Source organism: Nicotiana sylvestris, chromosome 3 (assembly GCF_000393655.2).
Source record: "Nicotiana sylvestris chromosome 3, ASM39365v2, whole genome shotgun sequence".
Taxonomy (NCBI): domain Eukaryota; kingdom Viridiplantae; phylum Streptophyta; class Magnoliopsida; order Solanales; family Solanaceae; genus Nicotiana; species Nicotiana sylvestris.
This window is the reverse complement of record NC_091059.1, coordinates 40,909,953-40,927,264: the sequence shown is the minus strand read 5'-3', so window position 1 is coordinate 40,927,264 and position 17,312 is coordinate 40,909,953. Positions and strand designations below refer to the sequence as shown.

Below are 17,312 nucleotides of genomic sequence, written 5' to 3'. Positions count from 1 at the left end.
GATGTCGAAACATAAGAAAAATGAGCGCAACAACCCAAGCCTATCCGAAATTCACCTGAGCCCCCCGAGACCCCGTCCAAACATACCAACAAGTTCCATATCATAATATGGACCTACCCGAGGCCTCAAAACACACATAATAATATCGAAACGATGAAATGCACCTCAAATCAAACTTAATGAACTTTAGAACTTTCGACTTCCAAAAACTCATGCCGAAACATATCAAATCAACTCGGAATGAACTCAAATTTTATACACAAGTACTAATACATCATATGGAGCTAATCGCACCCCCAAACTATCGAGTGAAGTACAAATACTCAAAACGACTGGTCGGGTCGTTACAGTTCCTTAACCCTACAAGTTCTCGAAGCAGAAGCACTCTCACTCTCAATCTATAATGCACACTTCAACAAATGCTGAAGGTCCTTCCAAGAGTGTTAATGTTGCTTCCAATGAAAAGTTGGTGAAAACTTCTGGTGACAAGATAGTGAAAGAGAGTGGTGACAAGTCTGATGATGAAGAAGTGGAAAAATCTGGTGAACTTGTGCAGAAAAAGTTAGTGGAGAAGGGAAAGTCTATTCGAAAGTCAGTAAAAAAAATGGATGATGATAAGGAACCTGGTTCCACCAAGAAAGAAAAAGTTAGTGAGACTCTGAGTTTTGAGAAAAAGAAGTTGAGAAATCAGAAAGTACTGTGGGGCTGTACATTTGCCTCTGACATTCTAGAACTTGCTGGGATGAGACAATTAGTGGACATTTGTGATTCTCAAAAATGGATAATTTTTTTTTATAAATAAGGTTCCCAAAGTGTATGAGGAGGAGGTACGGAGTTTCTATACTAGCCTCTTTACAATAGAGGGTGATCAAAGCTGTGTGTTGATGAATGGGGTGGACATAATGATGGACTCTATCTTATTGGGGTCAATTCTGGGAGTTCCTGCCGAAGGATTGTCATCTAATCAGGGTGCCTTCACATCAAACTTTAGAAATGCCATTGTCAAGGACAAGGCAATACAGCATAGGGAACAAGTGCAATAAGAAGGCACTCCTTCCAGTATATCAGTTGCTTTTTTAGATGGTTAACAAAGTATTGCTTCCCCGTGCCGAGAGAAGATCTGTCACATTCAAAGCTGACTTATTCCTTATGGAAGCCTTGGATAATCTTACCTCCATCAATTTTTCTGCCATAATGATTGAGCATATGCAGAAGGTAAAAAACCTTACGGATGGGAATCCTGGAATACCATATCATTTTCTTTTCACAAAGGTCTTTAAGTTCTTCAAAGTACTTCTGGGATAGGCCAAAGTGGGCAGTAAAAGATACTCTTTTTCAAAAACTACCCTTGAGGAGTGTGAGTGAATTGACAAGGTCAGAGGAGTTGGAAGCACTTCCACTATCTCTCAACTGATAAATGCTCAGAACAGTGCCACAGAGGAGATCAGGAAGTTGAAGGCTAGGAACGCAATTCTTGAGAGTCAGCTCAATCAGTTACAAGAGGCATTTGGTTCTAGTAGTTCTCATAGCTCAGAAGTTGGACGCCTAACAAAGGAGAATGATGAACTCAGGAAATAGGTGGAGGACCTGAAATAAAGGCTTCTCAATGAGCAAATGTCCGCGAATGCTCGTACGAATCTTGTTCTCCAAACCCTTGCTGCCTCTTCCAAGCCCCCTTCCTCCAGTGTCCCCTAAAGAATGTCCTCTCAGTGTTCAGTTTCCAATGTCTATCTTCTTAAGTTGTTTTTGGTGATGTTTTTCTTTGTTTCTAGCAATTGTTTTTTTGTTTGTTTTAAACTATGGATGATAACAATGATTCTGCTCCCTCTTGTAAAAGTCCAAATCTGGTTAATGAAAGTGATTTCCTTTTTGCTGTTTATGCTACTATTTTTTGTTTCTATTTTCTATCATGTTGTGTGTACACATGTGGCATGAGTTAACTACGCTAGACTTCTTTATTCTACTTACTTGTTCTGTGCTTTTTATGATGCCAAAAGAGGGAAGATTTAATTGAATAATAAAGAGCATAAATGAATAATAATCTTAATGGGGATAAATACAAACTCAATGATTCGGGGGGAACTCATAGAGGTTTAGGTACTGATTAAGGGGGAAGGGTTTTAGGGGGAAACATAAGATCCTTCTAGTTTACAATCTGATTCTATGTGGTTCTTTCTAGGATTTTCAATTATGAGTTTGTCATCATCAAAAAGGGAGAAATTGATAGGTTACAAGTAATTTGGTCATAAGTACGTTGCTTTATGTTTTGATAATCTAACAAACTTACTATCTAGAACCAGATAAGGAACATGTTATACATTTACAAGACCTTAGGATCACAAGGTTCCAGGTTGGGATTCAGCGTGGGTTATGATTCAACTCTTCAGAGTGGAAGGAACAGCTGAGGGAATAGGTCCCAACTAGTTCCCGAGGAGACTATGCGAAGTCAACTGTCCAGTTGGAAAGCTATTTCCTGCACACGCTACAGTTCAAAAATAGTGCTGCAGTCAACTTTTCAGGGAAGAATTTTTACCTACCTTGCTTGCATTATTGTAAGTGATTTCACACATGTATATATACAATCAAGGAAGGCAAAACATATTCACTTGAACTTTTCAGAAGCACATTCACGTGACAATCCAACAAGAAAGTTACAAGTGCTTCAAGAACAAAGAACAAATCAACTACGGACCAGTTCCCACATCAAGTCATTATATGTCCTTAGTTGAGTTGTAACTTTGTAATAGTTCTTCAATTGTAATTCCTATCTATCTTATTTAGAAGCATTCTATAGGAACCCTTTTGTAAACCTTAAACCTGAGTGTTTGAATCTTGGCTAGAGTTAGTCATGTTGTAAAGTCTTTGTAATAGAGTTATTACAAAGTGGCTTGTAATAGAGTATTACAAGTTAGTGAGGGATTAAGAGGTTAATTCCTAGGTTGCATAGTTTGTAATCTAAAAGTTGCTCAGTAGTGAAGTTGAAATCCTACAAGGGTAGGTCGTGGTTTTTAAACTCGTTGAGCTGGGAATTTTCCACATAAAATTCCTCTTGTCATTTATTTACTACCGTGTGTGTGTGTACTGTTGAATTTGGTAGAGAACCTGGTTCTCTGTAGAGTTTGGTGGACCCTTACATTCTATCAGTTTTGTTGTTATATCTTGTTACATCCATGTTTTCCCTACTTGTTGATTATATTAGTTGTGAATCATGTCAGAAATAATGTTTAGGCTATATGCTTATTCTGTTGGGGACTCATTGAGGTCATCTCTGCTATTGAGTTATTTGCTTAAATTGCAATTATATACTCAGTCATATTCATTCATTTGCATATCATATCTCAGTCTCTGTTATCATTTGTTGTTACATCATGTTATCATTATTGGGCTGATTGGGGGAGCCCGATAGACTAGAGAGATTGATGATTGAGTTGGGGCTTGAGGGCTAAATTGTGAGTGATATTTATGGGATCGGGCTACACACCACAGCAGTTGCTTATAGGATCGGGCTGCACGCTGCAACAGCTGTTTATGGGATCGGGTTGCACGCTGCAGCAGGCTTTGTTGACTCATTATAGGATCGGGATGCACGTCGTAGCATGTCATGTTGGCTTACATTAGCGCTTGGATAAGATCTTCCCCTCCGGAGTTTGACATACTAGTAGTGAGCGCAGGTACTATACAATGTCGAGTGATTGAGTGGGTCGAGTGATTGAGTGTGCTGAGTGATTGAATATGACGAGTAGGAGTGTAAGACAGTGAGATTGAGTAATTTGATTGTGTGAGTACATGAGTTTATCGTTGTGATGCATTACATTTGACATGCATACTTGGCATGTAGGCATAGAGATACATTTCCTAATGTTATTGTTACGCCCCACAATATTACATCGATACTACGTCCCGCAGTATTATACTATGATAATGTTATGCTTCGCAGTATTAAACTACGACGATGTTGCACCCTGTAGTATTTTATGTTGAATTTGGCGTAAGGTAATTGACATCAGTCCAGGATCAGAGACATAATAGCCTGTGACGTACTGAGAGATTTTATTAACGTATTTTATATGCATTTCAGAGGCTTGATGATGTTATGAACATATGTACCTATGCACGACATGACACTATAGGTATTTCATGATTTACAGAGCTATCCAGACTTACAGGTTGAGTCATTTACTCTATATTTCTTCCATGTCGTAATTATTTATGTGCCTTACATACTTAGTACATTATTCGTATTGACATCCCTTTTGCCTGGGGACACTGCGTTTCATGCCTGCATGTCCCGATAGATAGGTCGAGAGCCCTCCAAGTAGGCTATCAGCTCAGGGGAAGATGTTGGTGCGCTCCATTTGCTTCGGAGTTGCTTATTTGGTTAGTTAATTAGGACATGTAGATTGGTATGGCAGGGCTCAGTCCCAACCTTTATGATACTTATGTACTCTTAGAGGCTTGTAGACAAATATGTATACGAATAATTGTATGGCCTTGTCAGCCTATGTTTAGAATTTATAAATGATCATGTTGGCCTATTAGGCCCGTATGTCACGTGTATATGATGATGTAATAAGAAAGATACGTTACGTTGGTATTCAATTGGGTAAGGTACCGGGTGCCCGTCGCGTCCCATCGATTTGGGTCGTGACAATTATAAGGTATTGTGACGTTCATGGCTTGACATGCATATTGACATTTAGGCACAGAGATGTACTTTTCTCATGTTATATGATAATAAAATATCTTATCGGTTTTTGAAAGGTTTAGGGAAATCATAGTTTCCTTATATACTCATATTTTGTGATTTCGGTGAAAGCTTTGGATTTTACTATTATACCTTAAAAGCATGTTTATTTTTCCCTAACTGTGAACGAGCTGAACATAATATCTTTGAGTTATTACTTGCACTGTTTTTATTATATTATTACGAGTTATTCTTGGCCTTTGGTGTTGGACTCTGACCTTCTCCTGAGCTCATCATTGCTTTCAACCTAAGGTTAGGTTTGTTACTTATTGAGTACATGGGGCTGGTTGTACTCATAACACTTTTGTCCTTGCGTGCAGATTTTGGAGCTGATATTGCTGTGTATGGTGGAGCTGGCCTTGAAGATATACCTATGTTCCGACTATAGTTGCTTCTTATTCTTATTAGCTTTAGATTTATAAATCTGTTTACGTATATTTTGAACAGATGATGTATTTATTAAATATTATCTTTGCAAACTCTAAATCGTAGAAGCTCATGATTTGTATTACCAATCCTTAGGGAGTTGAATAAAAGTTCAGTTACTTCGTCATTATTTTTCAGAAATTCGCATTTGAGTTGTTTTATTGTTAATTTTCTTACCTATTGGGTTGTATTAGGCGCCATCACGACTAGTTGGATTTTGGGTCGTGATAAGAAATGACAGTAAAAATTTAAGAAATTCCATAATCAGTTCGTACAACATGCTTTCGAGTTCAACAATTAAAGTTTAATCACTTATAAAATACACCAAGTACAACTAGCATGAGTAATGTTACATCTATATGAGTACATATCAAATATACATGTCAAATGCAATGCATCACAGTGATAGTCTCAGGTAATCACACTCTAAAGAGTACTCAATCCGTCTGCCTCAACTCCTACTCATCATACTAAATCACTCAGCATTGTACAGTACCTGCGCTCATTGTAGGTATGTCAGACTCCGAAAAGGCGGATCATGCCCAAGCGCTAATATAAAGCCAATATGGCCTGATGTTGCGTGCAGCCCAATACCATAATAATAGATAAAGTCTGGCCTGTTGCATGCTGCCTGACCATAATAATAACATATATAAAGCAAATATGACCTACTGCGTCATGCATCCCGATCCATAACAACCTCACAGCATGACTCTCGACCCCAACTCAATCATCAATCTCTCCAGTCTCACAGGCTCACATATCTCATGTCATTCAGCCCAAACAATGATAACATGATGTAATAGTGAATTACAACAGAGATTGAGATATGATATTCAAGTGAATGAATATGACCGAGTACAAATGACAACTTAAGCAATTAACTCAAGAGCAGTAATGACCTCGGTGGGTCCCAATAGAATAAACACATAGCCTAAATAGTATTTCTAACATGAATCACACCTCAATTACTCTATCACATAGAATTTATATGGATAGAAACAAGATTAGGTAACTGCACAGTACTATAGGATCAACCGAGTCATAAACTCCACGGTGCACGCCCACACGCTCGTTACCTAGCATAGGCGTCACCTCAACACCAATCATATAACACGCAATCTAGGGATTCATACCCTCAGTATCAAGTTTAGAAGTGTTACTTATCTCAAAGTGCGCAACTCAAAACTCCAACAAACCCTTGTCTCGCGAATTGGCATTCGAATGACTCGAATCTAGCCACAAAAAACTTAATATAATCAATACAAGTTATAAGAATCGATCTCATACGATAAAGCTAAGTTCTTTAACCATATTTAAAAAGTCAACCATGGGCTTATGCCTCGGAACTCGACAAAATTCATAAAATCCGAATACTCATTTGATAATGAGTCCAACCATACCAAAATGAACCTATTTCGACCACAATCAACCCTCAAATCATACTCTCTAATACATGGGTCAAAAATCCCCCAATTCTAACTTAGATTCATGATAGGTGAAATAATCAATGGGCATTCAAAATACATGGAAAACAATGACCAAAAATCACTTACCACTTCAATCTAGGTGAAAACCCCTTTAAAAATCGCCTCAATCTGAGCTCCCAAGGTCCAAAAATGAAGAAAATACTCTAAGCCTCATTTTATAACTTTGTATAGCAGTTCTGCTTTTGTAGACTTACCAGCCGCACTTGTGGCACCGCTTCTGCAGGTTTTAATTAAACTCTCAAAAAACCGCTTTTGTGGCTCAAATCCCGCATCTGCAGGTCCGATTTTGCGGTCCAAGATCCGCACATGCGGCAGCGCACCTACGGATACCTTCTGCGTCTGCGACTAATAAGCCTCTAACCAAAAATCTGTATCTGTGGAGGCTTCGTCGAATCTGCGGGCTCATATATGTGGAATTACCCTTACACCTGCGACCACTGCCCAACACACGTAGGGCCGCACCTATGACCCCATGGTCCCTTCTTTGGCTTCGCACATGCGGCCAATTTCACGCAGGTGCGGTGACCCCAAAATTGAACACACCAGTAATTTCACAAGTCCAGAATTCAATCTGAATCACACCCGAGGATCATATAATTGGTCAATTATTGGGTAACGGGATATTACCTAATTAACTAAGAATTATGGGATAAAGATTAAATCCCACCCCCAAAAACGTGGCAGCACCCCATCTTATTTAAGGTGACTCATAAGTCTTGCATAAATGGCACATTTTGGAGGATTAAGGTGGCTTAGTCATCCACTAAATGGGCCACACACACTAGTGGTTTCCTACAACTAGTAAGATGTTTACTCTTTAGTAACAAAAGATTAAAGATGAAGAATTGAATTGAATCTCTTATAAAGAGTGGGCTGATCGTGAGTTCTTCAAAGAACAAAATAATTCCATACCAAAACAATGTGAATTCATGTGTATCTCTTATATAAAGAGAGTGGGTTTAGGAAGTAAAACAATTCCATACCAAATATATATAATGTTGGTTGTTGATTCTGTAAGACGTGAATTGCAAATTCTAAGAGAATCGGTTCAGGTATGTTAAGGCTATCCCTTCTTTCTTTTGGCATGATCTACACGACACGAACGAAACGAGCAAATGCACAACTTTCATAAATGATTCTATTCATAGAAATACTAGACATGCTTATGTTCTTGATTTCCCATATGTCATATTATTCTATCATCTATTCATGGGTCTCAAAAATATGTAAGTTGGTAAAGTTTATTTCATGGTATTAATCAGAGGCATAATGGTGTTATGACGTACCGAGAGATTTTATTAACGTATTTCATATGCATTTCATGTATTTATACATGTACATTGACCCATGACCAGATGATGTTATATACGCGTATATATATATATATATATACACATATATATGGGATATGGGAAAGGTTATGGCGTTATATACGCACCATCACCTGATCAGCTGGTATGCATTGATGATTTTGCCCACAGTGGCAGAGATTATATGATGGGATGCCCTCAGAGGACTGATGATGTTATGAAACATGTACATATTCACGACATGACATTCATATTCATATGCATGACACTATAATTATTTCATGATTTACAGAGTTATCCAAACTTACAGGTTGAGTCATTTACTCTATATTTCTTCCATGTCTATTATGTACTTATATATGTACATACTCGGTACATTATTCGTACTAACGTCCCTTTTACCTGGGGATGTTGCGTTTCATGCCCGCAGGTCCCGATAGATAGGTCTAGAGTCCTTCAAATAAGCTATCAGCTCAGCGGAAGATGTTGGTGAACTCCATTGCTCCGGAGTTGCTTGTTTGGTCAGTATGATTTAGACCCTTATGTTAAGTGTATACTCTTAGAGGCTTGTAGACAGATGTCATATATACGAATGCTTGCATGGCCTTTCTGGCCTATATTTTGAGTATACAAATGATTATGTTGGCCTTATAGGCCCGTATATCACATGTATAAGTTTGTATATATGGTTGGATCGTCCTATATTGAGTATTCCTCTATGTTTATTCTGGTTAGACCGTGACGGCACATTTGGCCCATTTGCCAATGAAAGTACACTAAGAAAGATATGTTATGTTGGTACTCGATTGAGTAAGGTACCGGGTGCTCGTTGCGGCCCATAGGTTTGGGTCGTGACAAATTCAACCTGTGTGCTGAAGGCAAAACTAGTACTAGAGTTATGGTCAAGGCAGTCTTGAGATTCTGAAAGTTCTCCTCACACTCATCAGACCACCTAAATGGGGAATCCTTCCGGGTCAATCTAGTCAAAAGGGCAGCAATGGACGAGAGACCCTCCATGAAGCGACAATAATATTCGTCCAAGCCAAGAAAACTCTGAATCTCAGTGGATGAAGACGGTGTAGGCCAACTCTGAACTGCCTTAATCTTTTTCAGATCTATCTTGATCCCTTCGATGGACACCACATGCCCCAAGAACGCCATTGAATCAAGCCAGAACTCACACTTGGAGAATTTAGCATAAAACTTCTCCTCTGTCAACGTCTGTAGTATAATCCTCACATGATGTGCATGATCCTCAAGGCTACGTGAGTACACCAGGATATCATCAATGAATACTATGACAAACGAATCAAAATATGACTAGAATACACTATTCATCAGATGCATGAATGTTGATGGGCATTGGTCAGCCCAAAACACATCACAAGGAACTCATAGTGACCATAGCGGTTCCTGAATGCCGTCTTTAGAACATGAGTGTCTCGAATCTTCAATTGGTGATACCCAGACCTCAAGTCAATCTTAGAGAACACTCTAGCTCCCAGAAACTAGTCAAATAAGTCATCAATGCACGGCAAAGGATACTTGTTCTTAATTGTAACTTTGTTCAATCGCCTTTAGTCAATGCACATCCGCATACTGCCATCCTTCTTCTTCACAAACAGGACCGGTGCACCCCAAAGTGACACGCTAGGCCTAATAAACCCCTTATCATGAAGCTCCTGAAACTGCTTTTTCAATTTCTTCAACTTTACTGGTGTCATACGATACAAAGAAATAGAGATGGATTGAGTGCCTGGCACCAAGTCAATACCAAAAACAATGTCCCTATCGGGTGGCATGCCTGATAGGTCTGCAGAAACACATCCGGAAAGTCTCGCACTTTCGGAACAGAATCAATGGTAGGAGTTTCAGCCCCAGCATCCCTCAAGAAGGCCAAGTATGGCAAACACCCCTTCCCAAACATCCATTGGGCCTTCAAGTATGAGATCACCCTACTAGTGACATAGTCTAGAGAACCTCTCCACTCAATCCTAGGCAATCCCAACATCGCCAACATCACGGTCTTAGCGTGATAATCCAGAATAGCATGACATGGGAACAACCAATCCATGCCTAGAATCACGTCAAATTCAACCATACTAAGTAGTAAAAGATCAACTCTCATCTCCAAACCCCCCAATAGTCATCACACACGACTGATACACATGGTCCACGATAATAGAATCGCCCACTGCGTAGATACATGAACAAGAATAACTACGGACTCACAAGGCATATCCAAATAACGAGAAAAATATGATAATACATATGAATACGTAAAACCGGGGTTAAATAATATGGAAGCATCCCTGTGGCATACCGAGAAAATACTTGTGATCACTGCATCTGAAGCGACAGCCTCTGGCTCGGTGGGAAAAGCATAGCATCGAGCCTGACTTCCACCTGATCGGCCTCCCCTTCTAGGGCAACCATTAGCTGTCTGAGCCCTACCCCGAGTTAGCTGAGTGGGTGGTAAAGTAACTGGTATAGAAGTCATAACCTAACCCCTCTGCTGAACTGGACCTCCCAAGATATGGGGACAATAACTCCTCACATGTCCAAAATCTCCACACTTGAAGCAACTCCGCTACGTCATTGATGGTGGAGACTGAATTAGACCCCAAGAACTAGAATAAGTACTAGAAAGACCTGGTGCCGATGAACCCTAAACTGATGGAGCACGGGATGACCTTTGATCTGGGAGGGCACTAAGAGATTACTGACTCGGACGAGCACTGTATAAACCATGGCTAGATAATGCACCACGATGAACCAGACGAGCCATCTGAGTGGGCCTATAAGGACGAGCCCTATTGTGGTGGGACTATCCTCCAGGTGAGGCACTGCTGAGACCACCTGAATCACGGGGCCTCTTAGCCTCCCTCTCCTTGTGCTCCTGAATACGAACCTTCTCTAGGCGCCTAGCAATATCATCCACCTCGTCGAACCTAGAACCTGATACAATCTCCTGAGTTATAATGAAGCGCAGTCCGTAGTTGAGGCCATTAATGAACCTCCTAATCCGCTCTCTCTCGGTGGGGACTAACCATGCCACATGACGAGCCAACTCTGAAAATCTCATCTTATACTAGTAATTGACATCCCCTCGTGGTGTAGCTACTTAAACTACCTACGCAACTCCTCTATGTGGGTCTATGGAACAAAATTTTATAAGAAGAGAATTGAGAACTCATGCCACGTAAGTGGTGCAACACCGGTTGGCCTACTCAACTCATAGTCCTCTTACCATCTGAAGGTTGTACCTGACAGCTGAAAAGTAGTAAATAAGACTCCACTAGTCTCTAGAATACCCGTCGTGCGAAGGATCCGTTGGCACCTGCCTAAGAAATTCGGAGCATCCTCTAACTCAGCCCCACTGAACTTTGGAGGCCTGAGTCTCCCAAACCTCTCTAGTATCTTCTGTTCCTTGTCACTCATATGTGGACCAACCTGGGTCTGAGCAGCTACAATTAGCTAGGCAGGTAGTAGCCCCATTGTCTAAAGCCCATGAACTACCTACTTTGGAGTACGGGCGGCGGGAGTCTAAGCACCTCCCCCGTCCTAAGAAGTGACTAGTGCGGCCGGGATAAAAACCGCCTGAGCAAGGCTAGTGCATACCATCAATATTTGGGCTAGAGCCTCCTGAAGGCCTGGAATCACAATGGGCATAGTTGGTGCCTGAGCTGGTCCTACCGGCTCAACCACATATGGTATCATCTCCTAAGCTGGAGCAACTGGGGCTCCACAGGTGCTGCTCTAGTTGTTGTACGAACTACACCTCAGCCTCTACCACGATCCTCACTGGTGGTACTGGTGGACATCCGCACAATCTAGTCGCACGTGTCCTCACCATCTGTGAGATAATAGAATAATAGAAGTTTAGTTTTCGGAATCGACAAATCCACATGACAAGAATACAAGAAAGTAAAGTTTCCTAATGGTTTGGTAGCCTCTCAAAGATAAGTACAGACGTCTCCGTACCAATCCACAAGACTCTACTAAACCTGTTTATGACTCGTGAGACCTAAGTAACCTAGGGCTCTGAAATCAACTTGTCACGACCCAAATCTCAATATATCGTGATGGCGTCTATCATATTACTAGGCTAGCCGACAATCACAAAATAACTATGCCATTTTAAATTAAAAGCATGATGTAATAAGTTTAACAATGAAAATATCATAAATGACCAATAAGAACAATTGTGACTCAACTACAAAATCTCAAAATCCTGGTGTCACCGAGTTCATGAGCTACTAAGTGTCAACACAATCTAAATCTCTAATACAACTGTTTGGAAAATAGAGCAGTACTGAACAAACTGAAAAGATGGAGAGTCGAGGTCTACAGACGTCATAACAGCTATCTCAAAAGTCTCCAAGCAGATATTGCACCAAGTCTAGCAACCGCCGTGTCCAGATGTACCTGGATCTGCACACGAAGTGCAGAGTGTAGTATGAGTACAATCGACCCAATGTACTCAATAAGTAACAGGACTAACCTTGAGCTGAAAGTAGTGACAAACTCAAAGAGATACAGTCTGAATCTAGATAATGACAGTCTAGACATAACGGAGAAATGACAGTAAAAATTCAAGAAACTCCATAATCAGTTCGTACATAGTGCAGAAATGTAGACATGCTTTCGAGTTCAATAATTAAAGTTCAATCACTGATAAAATGTGCCAAGTACAACTAGCATGAGGAATGTTGCATCTTTATGATTATATGTCAAATATGCATGTCAAATGCAATGCATCGCAGTGATAGTCTCTGGTACTCACACTCTCAAAGTACTCAATCTGTCTTCCTTAACTCTCACTCATCACACTCAATCACTCAGCATTGTAAGGTACCTATGCTCATTGCTGGTATATCAGACTCTGGAGGGGCAGATCCTGCCCAAGCACTAATATAAAGCCAATATGGTTTGATGCGATGTGCATCCCGATCCCATAATAATAGATAAAGCCTATAAGGCCTGATGTGGCGTGCAACCCGATCTATAATAATAATATATATAAAGCCAATATGTCATGCTGCGGCATGCAGACCGATCAACAACATCACTCATAACACAGGTCTCGGTCCCAACTTAGTCACCAATCTCTCCAGACTCAAGGGCTCACATATCTCATATCACTTAGCCCAAACAATGATAACATGATGTAACAGTGAATGATAACAGATACTTAGATATAATATGTAAATGAATGAATATGACTGAGTACAAAATCACAACTTAAGCAATTAACTCAATAGTAATGACCATAGTGTGTCTCAACAGAATAAACACATAAGCTAAACAGGATTTCTAACATAAATCACAGCTCAATTACTCTAACACGTAGAAGTTACATGGATAGAAACAAGATTAGGTAACTACACAGTACCACACAATCAACCGAGTCATAAACTCCACGATGCATGCCCACACGCCAGCCACCTAGTATGTGCGTCACCTCAACACCAACCATATAACACGTAATCTAGAGATGCATACCCTCAGTACCAAGTTTAGAAGTGTTACTTTCATCAAAGCATGCAACTCAATGCATCAACAAACCCTTGTCTCGCGAATCGGCCTCTGAATTACTCGAATCTAGCCATAAACAACTTAATATAATCAATACAAGCTATAGGAATTGATCTCATACGATAAAGCTAAGTTCTTTAACCAAATTCAAAAATTCAATTATGGGCCTATGCCTCGGAACTCGACAAAATTCATAAAATATGAATACTCATTCGATAACGAGTCCAACCTACTAAAATGATCCAATTCCGACCACAATCGACCCTCAAATCCTCAAATCGTACTCTCCAATACATGGGTCAAAAATCCCCCATTTCTAACTTAGATTCATGATAAATAGGTGAAATAATCAATGGGTATTCAAAATACGTGGACAAAAGTGATCAAAAATCACTTACCTCTTCAATCTAGGTGAAAACCCCTCCAAAAATCGCCTCAATCCGAGCTCTTAAGGTCCAAAAATGAAGAAAATACACTAACCCTCGTTCTTATAACTCTGTCCAGCAGTTCTGCTACTGCGGACTCACCAGCCGCACCTGCGGCCCCGCTTTTGCGGAAGAAAGCCCGATTTTGCCAATTTTCATTAAACTCCCGACCAGCCACTTTTTGCGGCTCAAATCCCGCTTCTGCGGGTCAGCTTCTACGTTCCAAGCTCCGCACATGTGGGAGAGCACCTACGGATACCTTCCGCTTCTGTGACCCCTGAGCCTCTGATCAAAATCCGCATCTACGAAGCTTCATCGTATCTGCGGGCTCGCAGATGCGGAATTACCCTCGCACCTGCGACCACTGCCCAACACACGCATGACCGTACCTAAGACCCCATGACCGCTTCAGCGGCTTCGCACCTACGACTAATTTCACGCAAGTGCGGTGTCACAAGAATTGAACACACCAGCATCACAAGTCCAAAATTCAATCTGAATTACACCCGAGGCCCCTATCCAAACATACCAATCCATCTTTGTCACGCCCCAACTTCGGGGAGCGCGACCGGCGCACGACCGAGTGAACCTGGTCGAGCAAACCTATCCAGCCTTTCCTATCCAATTTATTCATAATCCGAAAAAAAGGAAACGCATCACCAATTGTTAAACACGGGAGAGGACAGTTATATAAATACATCAACGTTACTAGTTCATTTTCACTTAAACACCATATGCCATAGTTAAGTTTCCAAAAGTACATACAGTTGACAATCTAGTGGAGAAGAGTTTCAAAATACAACATGATCAAGTGGCCACCCCGAAACCCATACATGACCCACATAAACGTCTACGGAGCCTCTAAGGATACAAAGGACCAATATGACAATCCCAGCAACAAGGCCCGGCTGTACCTCAAAATATAGAAATTTATACAAAAGAAGAACTGCATAACCCTTGGGAGAAATGAGGGCTTACCAAGACTGCCGTAAGGAGAGAAAGAGAGCACCACTATCTGCGATCGGCGCTATTTGCGATGAAACCACGTACATCCATTCAAACATGTAGCGCCCCTGGCAAAAGGGACGTTAGTACTGTTGAATAGTACTAGTATGTAAGGCAAACACAAATCTTAATAGGATGAATATTAAACAAATAGAAGACAGTTATAAAATCAACAAGTACTTCATAGGATTTCAAGGAAACACTAAATAAGGTTCACATAGTTCCGGTTAAATCTTTCCATCTCTTTAGGTTAATAATCTTTTGTGCCAAGTGCCACAACCCATAATGCCACCGTGTTTTTACACGGAGTCTGGTCTCGGCCCGACCGGCTAAGCCATCCCAAGTGAGACATATCCAAACTCACAATGATAATCAGAAATCCAACATAAATGCCACCATGTGTACAACATGGCGTCCTATCTCAGCCCGATCGGCTAAGCCATCTCACTTGGGACATAACCTCTTTCAATTATTCCTTAATTCTCATTTCTTTTTGTTTTCCATTACATGACACAATCAGCCCCGTTTATTAAATAGTTCTTGGCACTTGGACACATTTTTATAATTCAAGTCTTCCCCTTTATTATTCGTTCAAATAACTTCATCATCCATGTCGATAAGTGCTATCATATAAGGCATGCGTACATAAGGAAAGAAAAAGAACACTTGGAGAACATAATCACATTTTCAACTAGCATGATTTCAGGGTAAACACTTAGAATAATTTTGGAACAAAAATCTTTCAACCCAACACATTAAGGCAATCCATCTAGTATGATCGACTCGGAACTCACGCCAATTATTCGGACACCAAGAGTTCAACACTAAGAAGAAGAGGGTTAGCCATACATACCTTAATTGAGTCTTTCCCTAATTCCTACGTCAAGTTCCGGAACCTTTAGCACCTTCAATCTATTTAACCATGTAGCACAATTGAACTCACTATTAGGAAATTGACCATAGCCCTAGCTTATTTGAGCATTATATCAAACATTATGAGTTAGGGTCTCATGGCCCTTTTTTAGTGGAAGATTCCCCCAACCCACTCCCTATTCTTTTCTATCTTTGTTTTAGCACTCTCCCACATACCTTAGGATCACATGCATGCCAGGTAACCACCCTAATCCCCATGAATTATCTCACTAATGGCCCCATTCAGCTACAATATGGAATTGAGAGCTTCGGTGATAGAAGCTTACCTCTTGGGAAGGAGACCTAGGTGCCTTGATTGTTAATATTAAAGATGTTTAGGCCAAGATTTGACGAACCATTGATGGAGACCCCTTCCCCTCTCTTTGACCCTTCCCTCTTACTCTAATTATCAGAGAAATATGTTGAAAATGGCCTAAGGGGATGTTTTAACGGAATGGGGGTCGGGTTTTAAATTAAGACAATGGGTGCCCCAACACAGGATGGTTATGCGGCCCGCAAAGTGACCGCAGAAGGGGCCTTCAGGAAGTTGAGTTTTTTGACTGTGTATACGATCGGTATGCGGTCTGCATACCTGTTCTACGGTCGCATAATGCACTGCAGAACTTCCCTTCGCAAAAGTTCAAGGAAAATATGCGATCAATATACGACCCGCATAGCGATTATGCAATCGCATAACTGGTCTCAAAATTGGCCAACTTTCTGTTGCACTTTACGACCATTATGCGGTCCGCAGAGTGATTATGCGGCCACATAATGGGCCACAAAAATACATTCTTTTGAGCAACATTTTCCTCTAAGTTTGAAGGGTACGGTTCAATCCACCAAACCGCGAGCAACTATAATAACACAGGAATTCAACTCGGCACCATAAAATCTCGAGTTTTGGTTAAGGATTTTACGGGTCTTTACAATCCTAAAACATCATAACGAACTTAGTCGAGGCGTCAAATCACATCAAAAACATGATTTCCAACTTCTACAATCGATGCCAAAACCTATCAAACCAATTCCGATTAATCTCAAATTTTACACACAAGTCATAAATGACACAACAGGCCATTTCTAACTTTCATAACCAAAATTCGAGTCTGGTATAAACAAAGTAAACTCTCGGTCAAACTTCTCAACTCTCCAAACCTTCAATTTTTCCAACTTTCGTCAATACAAGCCAAAACCACCTATGGACCTCCAAATCGATATCCGGACATGCTCTTAAGTCCAAAATCACCATATGGAGCTATCGGAACCATCAAAACTCCATTCCAGAGTCGTTTACACATAAGTCAACATCCGATCAACTCTTTCAACTTAGACTTCCAACCTTAGGACTAAGTATCCCAACTTATTCTGAAATATCCCCGGAACCAAACCAACCACCCCAGCAAGTCACATAACAACAAATGAACATAAAATAAGTAATAAATGGGGGAACAGGGCTATA

The 17,312-nt window shown here is 40.6% G+C and overlaps 1 protein-coding gene across 1 annotated transcript; it reads left to right on the top strand.

The window, feature by feature from the left end:
* Positions 1 to 403: 403 nt before the first annotated feature.
* On the top strand, positions 404 to 1,578 carry LOC138887273 (uncharacterized). Its single transcript, XM_070169001.1, has 4 exons — positions 404 to 694; positions 804 to 1,034; positions 1,081 to 1,215; positions 1,375 to 1,578. Exons 1-4 carry the CDS (start codon positions 404 to 406, stop codon positions 1,576 to 1,578), a joined length of 861 nt encoding a protein of 286 aa, XP_070025102.1.
* Positions 1,579 to 17,312: the final 15,734 nt, after the last annotated feature.